A 15,707-nucleotide genomic window follows, 5' to 3' on the forward strand; every position below is an offset into this window, starting at 1 on the left:
AGGAATCGGTGTTTGGGGTGTGGGGAGGACTGGGATGAGGACAGGGGTGGGAGTGGGATTGGAATGGGGATGGGATTGGGGTCGGATAGGATGAGGGTTGGGATGGGAATGGGGTTGGGATGGGGAACAGGAATGTGACAGGGGTGGGATGGGACTGGGATTGAGATGATGATGAGGATAGGGATGGAAGTGTTGATAGAGATGGGATGGAACGGGGATGAGATTAGGGTGGGGACAGGATGTGGGATTGGAATGGGGTAGGGAATGGGAATGTGAAAGGATGGGATGGGATTGCAACAGGTGAGAATGGGAGAGAACTGGGATGAGGATGGCATGGTTTTGGGGTATGGATGAGAACAGGATGGGATGGAGTAAGGATGTGGCTGAGAAGACCCCCAGGAGCCCCCCACCACGCAGCGCTGGAGCGGCCGTTCCGATCACCTTTATTGGAGGAAACCAACAGAAAACCCAACGGCGCCCGGTGCCGCGCAGCCCCACACCCCACAGCACTCCCACCCCAACAGCAACGGGGCAGGGAGGGAGATGGGGGGCAGACATGAGGCCAGACCCCCCCATAGACCCCAGCCCCCCCAAAAAAAACCCCAAACGAAGCAGGGCAGAGCGGCAGGGCCTGGCAATATCAGTTTTCCTCCTTTTTTTCCTTTCCTTATGCAGATTCTTGGCTTGATTTCGGCGGGGCGGCGCTGGGTTTTCTGTTCCATTTCGGTGTTGGGGTTGGGGACGGCCTTCACTCGCCACACTCCTCCTCCTCGCCATCCACTGACAGCGCTGCATACTTGCTGGCGTGGCTGAACTGTGGGGTGCAGTGCCAGCGTTGTGGGGCTGGGCCCTGCCCCACAACCAGGCAAACCCACCCCCAACTGCAAAAAGCCCCAAATCCCAAAGCCCTATAGGTCTCCAAAGCCCCAAATCCACAGAAAAACCCATACAGTCCCCAAACCCCCAAACTCCAAAGCCTAGGGCTGTGCCCCACAGCTCAGCCTGAGGGTGGCACTGCTCCCAGCCCCATCCAATCCCTCTGGGGTCACACCCAGGTCCCGTCAGGTCCTGCTGAGGTCATACCCAGGTCCCACCCAATCCCACTGGGGTTACACCCAGGTCCCATCAGGTCGCTAATGGGACCTGATGCTAATGCATCAGACCCAGGTCTCACCCAATCCCACTGGGTCACACCCAGGTCCTGTCAGGTCCCACTGGGGTCACTCCCAGGTCCCGTCAGGTCGCTAATGGGACCTGATGCTAATGCATCAGACTCAGGTCTCACCCAATCCCACTGGGTCACACCCAGGTCCTGTCAGGTCCCACTGGGGTCACTCCCAGGTCCCGTCAGGTTGCTAATGGGACCTGATGCTAATGCATCAGACCCAGATCCCATTCAATCCCTCTGGGGTCACACCCAGGTCCCATTGGGTCTCCCTGGGGTGACCCCCAGGTCCTGTCAGGTTCCCCCATGCCACTCACGGGGGCTGGGCTGTCCTCCAGTCTCTTTGGCTCAGGCGCAGCTCTTGCCTCATGCTCCTTGCGGCCATCTTTCCTGGGGAGGGATGGGGAAGGCATTGAGCAGGTGATGCAAGGCAGCATCCCCTCGTTAACTCTAACGAGCGGCACTCACCTCTCGGCCGAGCTCCCACTGCGCGCCTTCGGGCCATCCCGGCCCCCATCTGGCTTGTTCTCATCCCCTGGGGAGGGGACAGGGCCATGTGCTGAGGACGCTGTGTCCACCCAACCTAAAGCCACCATGCCCCCAGTGCCACCAAGGCACCAAGGCATGCCCCCCACCCCACCCCACTGCCTGCCCCCCTCACCTCTCCGGTGGGTGCTCCTTGGGGTGGCCCCGTTCTCTGCAGGTGGGCGGGAAGCCATCTGGCTGCTGAGGGGACAAAGGGTCACAGCGGGGTCAGAATGGGGTCAGAGAGGGGGACAGGTGTGGGGTCAGGCATTGGGGTTGGCCACTGGGGTTGGCTTTTGGGATAAGATAATGGGTGTCAACCATTGGGGTTGGCCACTGGGGTCAGATATGGGGGTCCACCATTGGGTTGGCTATTGGGGTGTTGGTCATTGGGGTGAGCCATTGAGGTTGGCCATTGGGATAAGATAATGGGTTTCAGATATGGATGTCAAACGTGGATCAGAATGCTGGGGGTGATCAGTCTCTGCATTAGCCTTATAGGGGAATGTTTTTGGGATTTCAGTCCCACAACAATCTCGCAGGGGAGTAATTTTGGGTGTTCAATCCTAGCAACAACCTGAAGGGGAACAATTTGGGATTCAGCCCCACACCAACCTCACAGGACAACCATTTGAGGGTTCTGATCTCAGACAAATCTTATAGGGAACTGACTAGGAAAGTCGAGCCCCACGCCAACTTTGCAGGGAAGATCTGGGCTTCTGCTCCCCTAACCTCTGCAGGGGGAACACCCAGGACTCCCAGCCCCATGCTACACTCTCAGGAAACCGTTTGGGCTCCCAGCCTCGTATTGAGATCCCAGCAGAACACTCCGGGCTCCCAGCCCCATAACAAGTCCCCCATCACCCCTCACTCCTCACCTGCTGGGTGAGTGCTGCTCAGAGTCAGAGCCTGGGGAGCGTCCGGCGGTGCTGCTGCTGCGCTTGGCCCACGCGTTCTCCTTGGGGGGCGGCGCGGGCATCACCTTCAGCGGCTGCTTCTCCTCACGGCCCTCCTCCTCGCGGCCGCACGCATCGCCCTCCACCGACTTCTCACTCTCCCTCCTCCGTGTGGCTGCGGGGGGCACATAACGGTGGGCGGGGCTGGGGATGAGCCCTCCCTGCACCCCCCCATACCCAGACCCCCACCCGACACCTACTTCTGCCGGTGGGACCGGTGCCGGCGGTGGTGCCAGGGGGTCCTGCGGCTCCGCTCTGCGAGGACTCGCTGCCCGTCCGTGACCGCTCAGGGTTGTCCTCACTGCGGCTGCTAGGGTACCTGGAAGTGGGAGGCGGATAGGGGAACAGGGCTCAGCGTGGCACCCTGCAGAGCCGTACCCCCACCCCACGTTCCCAGTGCCGCGTCTCCCCACCGCTCCCGGGGCCGCCGCTCCAGCCTCTTGTCGTCCTCCAGCTGCCGCTGCAGCTTCTCCTGTTCCTTCTGCAGCCTCTCCTCCACCTCACGCTCGCGGGCGGCCGTGTCCACGGGTTTGGCCCCCCCAAAGATGGAGGCGGCGCGGCTGGACTGCGGTGCAGGGGCTGCTGTGCTCTCCTCCTCCTTCGGGGCGCTGCGCGGCTTCAGGTTCAGCTTGGGGCGCTGCGTGGGGCCTGGGGGGTGGCACGTGGTGCTGGGGGGTGTCCTGCATCCCCGCATCCCGTACACAACACATCCTGCAGTTCTCCACCCACCCACGTGCCTCATCCTGCATCAGCCATCTGCTTCCTGCACCCCACATATCCTGAATCCCACATCCCACATTCCCCTACACCTCCCCATCCAACAGCCCGTACCCCAAATCACACCATCTGAAATACCTCAACACCCCCCATTCCGTACCCCACACCCCACCCCATACCCCACACTCTGCATCTCCTACACCCCCATCGCAACCCCATCCCCTAAATTCCCCTACACCTCTCATTCCATACCCTACATCCTGCATTCCCCCACACCTCCCATCCCACTTCATCACCTAAATCCCCCTACACTCCCCATCCCAGACACCACATCCCACCCCCCATCCCACATCCTGCATCCCCCTACAGCCCATCCCAACCCCATCCCCTAAATCCCCCTACACCCCCCATCCCAACCCCATCCCCTGCATCCCCCTACAGCCCCATCCCAACCCCACCCCCTAAATCCCCCTACAACCCCCATCCCAACCCCATCCCCTAAATCCCCCTACATCCCCCATCCCAACCCCATCCCCTGCATCCCCCTCCAGCCCCATCCCAACCCCACCCCCTAAATCCCCCTACAACCCCCATCCCCTAAATGCCCCTGCATCCCCCATCCCAACCCCATCCCCCTATACTCCCCATCCCATACCCCACGTCCTGCATCCCCCTACATCCCCCATCCCAACCCCATCCCCCTATACTCCCCATCCCATACCCCACATCCTGCATCCCCCTACAGCCCCCATCCCATACCCCACATCCCTTCCCATACCCCACATTCTGCATCCCCCTACACCCATGCCCCACATCCTAAATCCCCCTTCACCTCCCATCCCCATACCCCACAACCCCGCACCCCCCTACACATCCATCCCAACCCCATCCCTTATATCCCCCTCCACCCCCATTCCATACCCCCCATCCCGCATCCTCTCCACCCCCCATCCCAACCCCATCCCCTAAATCCCCCAATACCCGCATCCCACACCCCACATCCCACCCCATATCCCCCGCCCTGCACCGCCCTCCGTCCCCCACCCCAAATCCCATCCCTCCACCCCTCACCCCTCAATTCTCCCCTCCCCATTACCCCTCTCTTCACGCCGGAACTCATCCCTCCCGTATTCCTCTCTCCCTCCCCAGCGCTCCATGCGGTCGTCGCGCCGTTCGTAGCGCTCCTCGTAGCGGTCGCTGCCGCCCCGGAAATCATCGTCGCGGCGGTAGCCACTGCCGAAGGCCCTCCGGCCGCTGCCGATGCGCGAGTTGTAGCCTGGGGGGTGCAGAGCTCAGCCCCCCTGCGCCCGCAGTGCGGGGACTTCACCCACAGCTGCTGGGAGTCACCTTCAGCTATTGGGATTTACCCGCAGGTAATGGGATTCAGCCTCATCTTATTGGGATTCAGCCTCAGCTTATCGGGATTCAGCCTCAGCTTATCGGGATTCAGCCTCATCTATCGGGATTCAGCCTCAGCTTTTGGGATTCAGCCTCAGCTTTTGGGATTTACCCACAGGTAATGGGATTCAGCCTCAGCTATTGGGATTTACCCACAGGTAATGGGATTCAGTCTCAGCTATTGGGATTTACCCACAGGTAATGGGATTCAGCCTCAGCTACTGAGATTCAGCCTCAGCTATTGGGATTTACCCACAGGTAATGGGATTCAGTCTCAGCTTATTGGGATTTACCCACAGCGTAATGGGATTCAGCCTCAGCTACTGAGATTTACCTGCAGGTAATGGGATTCAGTCTCAGCTATTGGGATTTACCCACAGGTAATGGGATTCAGCCTCAGATACTGGGATTTACCCACAGGTAATGGGATTCAGCCTCAGCTATTGGGATTTACCCACAGGTAATGGGATTCAGCCTCAGCTATTGGGATTTACCCACAGGTAATGGGATTCAGCCTCAGCTACTGAGATTTACCTGCAGGTAATGGGATTCAGTCTCAGCTATTGGGATTTACCCACAGGTAATGGGATTCAGCCTCAGCTACTGGGATTTACCTGCAGGTAATGGGATTCAGCCTCAGCTACTGAGATTCAGCCTCAACTACTGGGATTTACCCGCAGGTAATGGGATTCAGCGTCAGCTTTATGGGATTCAGCCTCAGCTATTGGGATTTACCCACAGGTAATGGGATTCAGTCTCAGCTATTGGGATTTACCCACAGGTAATGGGATTCAGCCTCAGCTACTGAGATTTACCTGCAGGTAATGGGATTCAGTCTCAGCTATTGGGATTTACCCACAGGTAATGGGATTCAGCCTCAGCTACTGGAATTTACCTGCAGGTAATGGGATTCAGCCTCAGCTATTGGGATTTACCCACAGGTAATGGGATTCAGCCTCAGCTACTGGGATTCAGCCTCAGCTATTGGGATTTACCCACAGGTAATGGGATTCAGCCTCAGGTGTTGGGATTCAGCCTCAGCTACTGGGATTAACTCTCAGCTACTGGGATTCAGCCTCGGGTGCTGGGATTCATACTCAGATACAAGGACTCACCCTCAACTGTTGGGATTAACTCTCACATACAAGGACTCACCCTCAGGTATTTGGATTCATTCTCAGGTACTTGGATTCACCCTCAAACACAGGATTCAGTCTCAGCTATTGGGATTCAGCCTCAGCTATTGGGATTAACTCTCAGATATAAGGAATCACTCTCAGATATTGGGATTCAGCCTCAAATACTGGGAATCAACCTCAGATACTGGGATTCACCCTGAGGTGTTGGGATTAATTCTCATGTATTTGGATTCACTCTCAAATATTGGGATTAACTCTAACGTGTTGAGATTCACTCTCAGATATTGGGATTCACCTTCAGCTCTTGGGACTCACTCTCAGATGTTGGGATTAATTCTCAGGTGTTGGCATTCATCCTCAGCTATCCGGATTCAGCCTCAAATACTATGATTAACTCTCAGATGCTGGGATTCATCCTTGGGAATTTGGATTCATTCTCAGATGTTGGGATTCCCCCTCAAACACTGGGATTCACCCTCAGAATCGGGATTAATTCTCAGGCATTTTGATTCACTTTCAAATATTGGGATTAACTCTAGGTGTTGAGATTCACCCTCAGCTACTGGGATTCACCCTCAGATATTGGGATTTGTCCTCAGCTATTGGGATTCACCCTCAGATATTGGGATTTGTCCTCAGCTATTGGGATTCACCCTCAGATATTGGGATTTGTCCTCAGCTACTGGGATTCACCCTCAGATATTGGGATTTGTCCTCAGCTATTGGGATTCACCCTCAGATATTCGGATTTGTCCTCAGCTACTGGGATTCACCCTCAGATATTGGGATTCGTCCTCAGCTACTGGGATTCACCCTCAGATATTGGGATTTGTCCTCAGCTACTGGGATTCACCTCAGATATTGGGATTCACTCTCAGACTACTGGGATTCACCCTCAGATGTTGGGATTCTCCTCAGCTATGGGATTCACCCTCAGATATTGGGATTCGTCCTCAGCTACTGGGATTCACCCTCAGATATTGGGATTCGTCCTCAGCTACTGGGATTCACCCTCAGATATTGGGATTTGTCCTCAGCTACTGGGATTCACCCTCAGATATCCGGATTTGTCCTCAGCTACTGGGATTCACCATCAGATATCTGGATTTGTCCTCGGATATTGGGATTCACCCTCAGATATTGGGATTTGCCTTCAGCTACTGGGATTCACCCTCAGATATTGGGATTCTTTCTCAGCTATTGGGATTCACCCTCAAATATTGGGATTTGTCCTCAGCTACTGGAATTCACCCTCAGATACTGGGATTTGTCCTCAGCTACTGGGATTCACCCTTAGATATTGGGATTTGTCCTCAGCTACTGGGATTCACCCTCAGATACTGGGATTTGTCCTCAGCTACTGGGATTCACCCTCAGATATTCGGATTTGTCCTCAGCTACTGGGATTCACCCTCAGATATTGGGATTTGTCCTCAGCTACTGGGATTCACCCTCAGATATTGGGATTTGTCCTCAGCTACTGGGATTCACCCTCAGATATTGGGATTTGTCCTCAGCTACTGGGATTCACCCTCAGATATCGGGATTTGTCCTCAGCTATTGGGATTCACTCTCAGACACCGGGTTTTCCCCTGCTGTTGGGATTCTCCCATGCCCCCACTCCCATCCCCACGTGGCAGCACTGCCCTCACCCCGGTCGTAGTCTCTGCTGCGATCATCGTAGCGATCTCTGCCGCCAAAGCCACGGTCCATGTCGCGCCGCGGGCCATCGCGATACCGATCGTCGTAGCGATCCCGATACCCTGCAGGATGGGGCCGACAGTGGGGTCAGGGCTCACACTGCCCCATGTCCACGGGTCCTTGTCCCCGTGTCGACCCTGACTCACTGTCCCCGAAGGCGTCGTCCCCGCGGCGCGGTGGGAAATCATCGAAGCTGTCGGAGGCGGCGGGACGGGCGCGCCAGTCGCTCTCAAACCTCTCTGAGTCCCGGAAACGGTCACGGTCCCGTCCAAAGCAGCGATCGTCCCGGTCTGAGGGATAGGAAGCGGAAGGGAAATGGGGAAGAGAAAGGGGAAAGGGAAAGGGGAAGAGAAAGGGGGAGGGGGAAAAGGAGAGAAAGAGAACGGGAGAAGAGTAAAGGGAAGGGGGGATGGGGAAGGTGGAAGGGAAATGGAGAAGAGAACAGGGAAGTGGGAAGGGGGAAGGAGAGGGAAAAGAGGAAACAAAAAGGAAAGAAGGAAAGGGGAAGAGAAAAGGGGAGGGGGAAAAGGAGAGAAAGAGAACAGGAGAAGAGTAAAGGGAAGGGGGGATGGGGAAGGTGGAAGGGAAATGGGGAAGAGAACAGGGAAGTGGGAAGGGGGAAGAGAAGGAAAAGAGGAAAAGAAAAGGTAAGAGGGAAAGGGGAAGAGAAAAGGGGAGGGGGAAAAGGAGAAAAAGAGAAAAGAAAAGGGAAGGGGGAATGGGGAAGGAGGAAAGGAAATGGGGAAGAGAACAGGAAAAGGAAAAGGAGGGGGAAAGGAGGAAAAAGAAAGGGGAAAGGAAAAGAGGAAAAAGAGGAAGAGAAAAGGGAAAGAGAATAGGGAATGGGGATGGGGAAGTCGAAGGGGATGGGGAACAGGAAAGGGAGAGGAAAGGAAAGGGGAAGGTAAAAGGGAAAGGGAAGGGGAGGGGAAGTGGGAGAGTATGAGATTGGGGCTGGGGACAGAGTGCAGTGTGGTGACCTGCATGTGGCAGACAGCACCGCCGCTCTGGAACCACACAGTGCTGTGCCATTGTGTGACAGGGACATGGACGTGGGGACAGCTTGGTAAGTCCCCTACTGTTGAGCCCCTGCTCTGCCCAAAGCCAGCCTCCACTCCAGCCTTCAGCCCAAAAGACTCCAAATCCAGAGTTTCTGACCCAAACTGGCAGTGCGGGTTCAATGGAACACAGCCGGGCTGCATGCAAACCTGGCTGAGCCCTAGGAGCTCACCTTTATCCTGAGCTTGGTCAGCAACATCCACTCGTATCCTTCTGTTTCCTAGAGACTGAGGAGGAAAAAAAAAAAAAAAAAAAAGCGAGGAATCAGTCCCCAGGAATCAGCCCCAACCTCCAAATATTGGCCCCAACCCCCGAGGGATTGGGGGAGAGCAATGCTGGAGTGATGCTTGAGTACAGAGCAGGCAGCTTGTGCACCATAGGGGCTCTTCTGGAGAACCAAAAGCCAAAGGTTTGCTCTCCTTGGGGCCCTAAAAGCAAAGTTCTGCTCTCCTGGGGATTCTAAAGGCAACATGCTACTCTCTTGGAGAACCTAAAGGCAAAGTTCTGCTCTCCTGGGGGCCCTAAAGGCAATGTGCTGCTCTCCTGGGGACTCTGAAGGCAACGTTCTGCTTTCCTGGGCTCCCTAAAGGCAACATTCTGCTCTCCTGGGGGGCCTAAAGGCAACATTCTGCCCCAATTCAGCCCCCTCTCCCACAGTTCTGCTGGCCCCAGAGTGGTCCACAATTGGTGGTGTCTCCTAGGGTATGCAGTGCAGTGCCTGCCCCTGCCCTGCTGCTGACATTTGGGGTCCTGAGCTCACCTCCTCATTGAGGCTCAGCGCCTGGAACAAGGAGTCGATGTCTTCAAACTCAGCGTAGCCAAAGCCTTTCAACCTCTCAGGGTTGGTGGGCTCCCGCGGCAAGCGGACAGCACTGATCTGTGGGGAAGAAGGAGGAGGAGGAAAGAACGTGTTAGAGCCACTGTCCTGTGGTCAGAAGCAAAACCATGGGGTTATCTGTGAGCACGTGGCTCACTGCTATCCCTGGGGGTCGCCTGTTGGCCCCATTTTATCCATTCGGTAGAACCCAAAGCCATCAGATGGTCCTGTGATCTTTCAGGACCCTTCCAACCCAACCATCTTATGGTTTGATAATCTTTCAGGATGCTTCCATCCCAACCATTCTATGGTTCTGCAATCTAAAAGGATCCTTCCGCTCCAACCATCCTATGATCTTTCAGGGCCCTTCCAACCCAACCATTCTTTGATTCTATAATATTGAAGGACCCTTCCAACCCTTTAAAGACCTTTAAAGACTCTTTCCACTCAATCCATTCTATGGTTCTATAGTTTTGTGATCTTCAAGGACCCTTCCAACTCAAGCAGGTTCAATGGCTCTACAATCTTAAAGATCCCTTCCAACCCAACCATCCTATAATTCCATGATCTTCAAAGACCCTTCCAACTCAACACATCCCATGGTTCTATGATCTTCCAGGACCCTTCCAATCCAACTCTTCCATGGTTCTATAATCTTCAAGGATGCTTCTAACCCTACCATCCCATGGTTTTATCATCTTGAAGAACCCTTCCAACCCAATGGTCTCACAGTTCTATGACCTTGAAGGACCCTTGCAGCCCAACTATCTCACGGTTCTATGATCTTCAAGAACTCCTCCAGCCCAACGACTCCCATGGTTTTATGATCCTGAAGGACCTTTTTATCACTCTAGGATCTTGAAGGATCCTTCCAACTCAACCATCCCATTGTTTCATGATCTTAAAGGACCCTTCTATCATTCTAGCATCTTCAAGGACTCTTCCCCAACCCAATCATCCCATGACTCTATGATCTTCAAGGACCCTCACCCCATTTTGACACCGCGAACACTTCCAAGCACCGTAACACCCCTTTCTATGGCACGCAACACAACTGCTCCCACGCCCCAAATACCACAGAAACCCACCAAACCCACCCTGAGATCACCGCACCGCGCCGTGCCCCCCATGTAACTCACATTGAGGCCCCTGAAGAAGTCCTTGATGGAGTCCTCGGTGACGTCGTAGGGCAGGTTGCCCAGGAAAGCCGTGTAGGGCGGGCACTTGGGCAGGCGGCTGCGGTCGATGTTGGGCTCACGTGCGGCGCGGGGGGCGGTGGGCAGCAGTGAGCGGTCAATCAGCGGTGCCCGGTACACATCATCATCGTTGCTGTGCCAAGCGGTGGAGACTGTAGGAGAGAATGGATGGGCTGCAGGAGATGGCCATGGCGTGGAGGTGGTGGACATGGGCTGAAGGAGGTGGCCACCATGTGGAGGTGGTGGCCGTGTGCTGCAGGAGGTGGCCATGGGCTGCAGGGGGTGGCCACCATGTGGAGGTGGTGGCCACATTGTGCAAGTGGTGCCAAGAGCAGCAGGGGGTGGCCACGGTTTGGAAGTGGTGGCTAAGAGCAGTAGGGTGTGGCCATAGCATGGAGGTGGTGGCCATGGGCTGCAGGGCATGCTCACAGCACGGGGGTTGTGGCCATGGGCTAAAGGGGGTGGCCATCACGTGGATGTGGTCATGTGCTGCAGGAGGTGGCCATGGGCTGAAAGGGGTGGCTACAGTGTGGAGGTGATGGCCATGGGCTGAAGGGGGTGGCCACTGTATGGAGGTAGTGGCCACATCGTGTAGGTGATGATCACATCATGTAGGTGGTGGCCAAGAGCAGCAGGAAGTGGCCACGGTGTGGAAGTGGTGGCCAAGAGCTGCAGGGAGTGGCCATGGCATGGAGGTGGTGGCCATGGGTTGCAGGGGGTGGCCACCACGTGGAGGTGGTGGCCACATCATGTTGGTGATGGTCACATTGTGTAAGTGGTTGCCATGAGCAGCAGGGAGTGGCCACGGTGTGGAAGTTGTGGCCACGAGCTGCAGGATGTGCTCAGAGCATGGGGGTGGTGGCCATGGGCTAAAGAGGGTGGCCACCACATGGAGGTGGTGGTCATGGGCTGCAGGAAGTGGGTGCAATGTGGAGGTGGTAGTCATGGGCTGCAAGGTTGGTCAGAGCAGGGAGATGGTGGCCATGTGCTGCAGGTGGTAGACACATCATGCAGGCTGTGGCCATGTTATACACAGTGGCCACCCCACGCCAACAGTGACAACCCCACAGAGATGGTGGCCACCCCACACAGATTGTGGCCCCTCAACGTGGACAGTAGCCCCCCAAAACAGATAGTAGCTGCCCTAGGCTCGCTCTCACCCCTACCGTCGCCGTCCAGGTCATCGGTCTCATCGGCCCAGCTGACTGGCTTGGGGATGTAGGTGGGCGCACCGCTGCCGCCATCCTCCGCCAGGAAGTCAGTCAGGGTCAGGGTCTTCCCCTTCTTGTTCTTCTTCTTGGCTGCTGCGGGGTGGGGGGGTGGCCAGATTGGCACCAGGGTTCTGTCTGTACCCCACAACTCCCCCTCCCGCTGGTGGCAATGGGATGTGGGGAGGAGGGTGGGGGTCAAGAGAAACATGTGGAGTTCCCCGCATTCACACGCAGCTGCCCCGAATCAGTGAGGAGCTCTGCCAAAATGGCATGGGTGTCACCAAATCGGTTGTAGAGCTCATTGGAATAGGCACGGAGGTCACCAAAACTGACATAGGTGTCACCAAAATGGGCATGGGATCATCACAACTGTCAAGGTTGCCAAACTTGGCAGAGCTCCTCAAAATCAGCATAGGGGCTGCCAAAATCGCACATAGTTCCCCAGAATCAGCCCAGGGTCACCAAAACTGACATAGAAGTCATCAAACCTGACTTAAGGATCCTCAAAATTGGCACAGCGGTTGCCAAAACTGGCACAGAGGGTCACCAAAAGCACATGAAAATACCCAAAAACATGTTGAGAACCCCAAAATCTCACAGAGCTCCCCAGAAACATCAAGACGTCCCCAACACCAGCACAAGGATCACCAAAACTGACATAGAGCTCCCCAAAACCAACATGGGGGGCCAGCAAAAGCACATGGAAACATCCAAAAACATGCAGAGCTCCCCAAAACCAGCACGGGGGTCACCAAAACCAGCACACTGACTGCACAGGGCCAGCACTGCACAGCTACCACCACGTGCTGCACAGGGCCAGCACCACAGCACTGTCACCAAGAAAAGAGCCCAGCAGCACACAAATATGATGATGGTGCACTGCACGAGTCCCAGCAGTGCCTGGGGTGGTGCTGATGCACTGCATCATGCCTACAGTGCCCAAATGTCACTGTGCATTACATAAGACAAGCACCACAGTGCTGCACCATGTGCTGCACAGAGCCCAGCAGTGTACAGATGTGATGAAGGTGCACTGCATTATGCCAGGCGTGCCCAGATGTCACTGCACAGTGCATAACACCAGCACTACAGCACTGCCACCACGCACTGCACAGAGTCCCAGCACTACACAGATGTGATGACGGTGCACTGCATGATTCCTAGCAGCATGTGGGGTGGTGCTGGAGCACTGCACAGGGCCAGCATTACCCAGATATTACTGTGCATTGTACACAGCACTGCTGCCATGCAGTGCACAGAACCCAGCCCTGCACAAATGTGATGATGGTGCACTGCATGATGCCAGGATGCCCAGATGTCACTGCATATTGCACAAGAGCAGCACCACACACTGCACAGGACTCAGCGCCGTACAAATGCTGATGATGGTGCATTGCACAATTCACAGCAGTGCATGGGGTGGTGCTGGAGCACTGCATGGGGCTGCACAGATGTCACTGTGTATTGCACATGGCCAGCACCACAGCACTGCACCACGCACTGCACAGGGCCCAGCACTGCACAGATGTGATGAAGGTGCACTGAATGAGCCCCAGCAGTGCACAAACATGACGATGGTGCACTGCATGATGCCAGCAGTGCCCAGATGTCACTGCATATCACAGCCAGCACCACAGCACTGCACCACGCACTGCACAGGGCCCAGAACTGCACAAACGTGATGATAGTGCACCGCACGGGTCCCAACACTGCACCGGATGGTGCTGATGCACTGCATGGGCTCAGCAGGCCCCAGATGTCACTGCGCACTGCACACGGCCAGCACCGCAGCGCTGCCACCATGCACTGCACAGAGCCCAGCAGCGCACAGAAAAACGATGATGGTGCACTGCACGATCCACAGTCGTGCACGGACGCCGGTCGGGCCGGGAGAACCGGCCGGACGCTGTCGCCGCACGGCACACACGTCACCCCGCGCTACGCAGCGCCCGGAAGCGCTTCGGCTGTCCCCGATCCCCGCACCCAGCCCCGCACCGCCGCTCCCGGCCCCGCACCGCGCCCCACGTGGACCCCCCCCAGCTCCGCGCTTGCGCAGTTCCGCGCCCATCCCCTTCCCCCCCCCAATGGGCGCTGTGTGTATGTGTGTGTGGGGTGGGGGGTGGGGGGGGCAAGGCCCGAAGGCCGCTCCCGGCCCTGAAGGCCCCGCAGAGCCGCGGTGCCACCCTCGCAACGCCGCCAACCTCTCGCCCGACCCCGTCTCGAAGCAGCGGTGGGGCAGCGGAGTGGGGAAAGGTCGCTCGGGGGTGGCTTTGGGGCGACCGCAGGGCGGTGTGGGGTCGGAGCCGCCGCGCGGCGCTCACCTGAGGCCGCCATCTTGGCAAGAGGCAGAGAGAGGGCGAAAGGCCCGGATGGAGCCGTCACGTGACCGACGGAGCCACGCCCACTTCCGGCGGGGCGGGGCTCGGGAAACCCGGGGAGGAGGGGTACGGGGGTATGGGGTAGGGTATGGAGGGGGGGGAGTGCGCAATGCCGCGTGTGCGGCGGGCACGTGGGCGGTGTGTCACAGAGTCACTGAGTGGTTGGGTTGGAAGGGAGCTCAAGGATCACGAAGCTCCAACCCCCCGCCACAGGCAGGGCCACCAACCTCCACATCTCACAGCAGCCCAGGCTGCCCAGGGCCCCATCCTTGCTGGCCTCGAACACCTCCAGGGATGGACGGGGATCCACAGCCTCTCTGGGCAGCTGTTCAGCACCTCCCCACTCTCCCAGCAAACAACTTCCCCCTGACAGCCAACTGAAAGCTGCCCTCCCTCCGCTTCCAGCCGTTCCCCTCGTCCTGCTGTTTCTCCCCTTCCCAAGAGCTGATCCCCTCCTGTCTGCAGGCTCCCTTGAGGTCCTGCAGGCTGCACTCAGCTCCCCCCCAGCCTTCTCTTCTCCAGGCTGAACGAGCCCAGCTCCCTCAGCCTGGCTTTGCAGGGAGGTGCTGCAGCCCCTGCTCATCTCTGTGGCTCCTCCGGACCCTCTCCAACAGCTCCCTGTCCTTCCTGTGCTGGGGGCTCCAGCCCTGGACGCAGCGCTGCAGACGGGGCCTCACAAAGCGGAGCAGAGGGGGACGATCACCTCCCTGTCCCTGCTGCCACCCCTCTGCTGCTGGAGCCCAGGATCCCCTTTGCTTTCCGAGCTGCAATCACACCCTGCTGGCTCACGGTCAGCTTTTCACCCCCCAGGACCCCCAGCTCCTTCTCTGCAGGGCTGTTCTCAAGGACCCTCCTTCCAGTCCGTACAGATGCCTGCCATTCCTCCGGCCCAAGTGCAAAACCAAATGTACTGATATGTGCGTGTGTGTCCGTCCATCCGTGTGTCCGTCCGTCCGTCCGTCCCAGTCCCTGTGCAACGTAGCCCTTTGTGCAATCAATGCATCCCCCCACCCCCGTGCACCGCTGGCCTTGTGCAACGGCTGCTCACGCCTCCTCCCCCCACCCCCCCATGCATTGCTGGCCCTTCTGCGTTGCACGGTGATGAACCTGTGTGCAGCTGGCTCTTGAGAAGTGAGCCAGAATGTGTGTCCTCCTCCACCCTGTGTGCCACCAGTCCATGTGTAATGTGTGGTCACTTGTCCCCATGCAATGCAGATCCTTGTGCAAGGCACCATCACAACCCGCCATACACCACCAGTCCACGTGCAATGCACAGTCACTCCCCTGTGCAATGCAGGTCCTCGTGCAATGCATCATCACCCTCCTGTGCACCACCAGACCATGTACAGCACACAGCCACTCCCTTGTGCAACGTGGCCCCTTGTGTAACGCATGGTGCACTACTGCTTCTCGTGCTTTGCACCAGCATTGCCCAGTGTTCAATG

At 57.0% G+C, this 15,707-nt stretch overlaps 1 protein-coding gene across 6 annotated transcripts; it reads right to left on the minus strand.

Moving 5' to 3' along the window:
- Positions 1-426: 426 nt before the first annotated feature.
- EIF4B (eukaryotic translation initiation factor 4B) lies at positions 427-14,322 on the minus strand. Of its 6 annotated transcripts, none has more exons than XM_085212192.1 (15): positions 14,206-14,322; positions 11,840-11,977; positions 10,617-10,825; positions 9,421-9,537; positions 8,833-8,887; positions 7,748-7,891; positions 7,553-7,663; positions 4,460-4,639; positions 3,060-3,294; positions 2,847-2,965; positions 2,569-2,761; positions 1,827-1,891; positions 1,634-1,700; positions 1,483-1,555; positions 427-814 (listed from the first exon to the last, which is right to left on the minus strand). In XM_085212192.1, exons 1-15 carry the CDS (start codon positions 14,216-14,218, stop codon positions 749-751), a joined length of 1,785 nt encoding a protein of 594 aa, XP_085068318.1. In that variant the 5' UTR covers positions 14,219-14,322; the 3' UTR covers positions 427-748. The 6 variants fall into 6 exon arrangements, with proteins under 6 accessions (XP_085068318.1, XP_085068315.1, XP_085068317.1 ...); XM_085212189.1 differs by having other exon boundaries at positions 1,634-1,748; XM_085212191.1 differs by having other exon boundaries at positions 11,834-11,977.
- Positions 14,323-15,707: the final 1,385 nt, after the last annotated feature.

This window comes from Meleagris gallopavo, chromosome 31, assembly GCF_905368555.1.
Source record: "Meleagris gallopavo chromosome 31, MGAL_WU_HG_1.1, whole genome shotgun sequence".
NCBI classification, from domain to species: Eukaryota; Metazoa; Chordata; class Aves; order Galliformes; family Phasianidae; genus Meleagris; species Meleagris gallopavo.

Excerpts from the sequence above, each read along its gene's own strand:
- EIF4B (XM_085212186.1), bottom strand. Across the intron at positions 2,966-3,059 it reads GAGCGGCGGCCCCGGGAGCG|GTACCCTAGCAGCCGCAGTG; the intron begins GTGGGGAGACGC and ends TCCCACTTCCAG. Across the intron at positions 815-1,482 it reads TGGAGGACAGCCCAGCCCCC|TTCAGCCACGCCAGCAAGTA; the intron begins GTGAGTGGCATG and ends TGCACCCCACAG.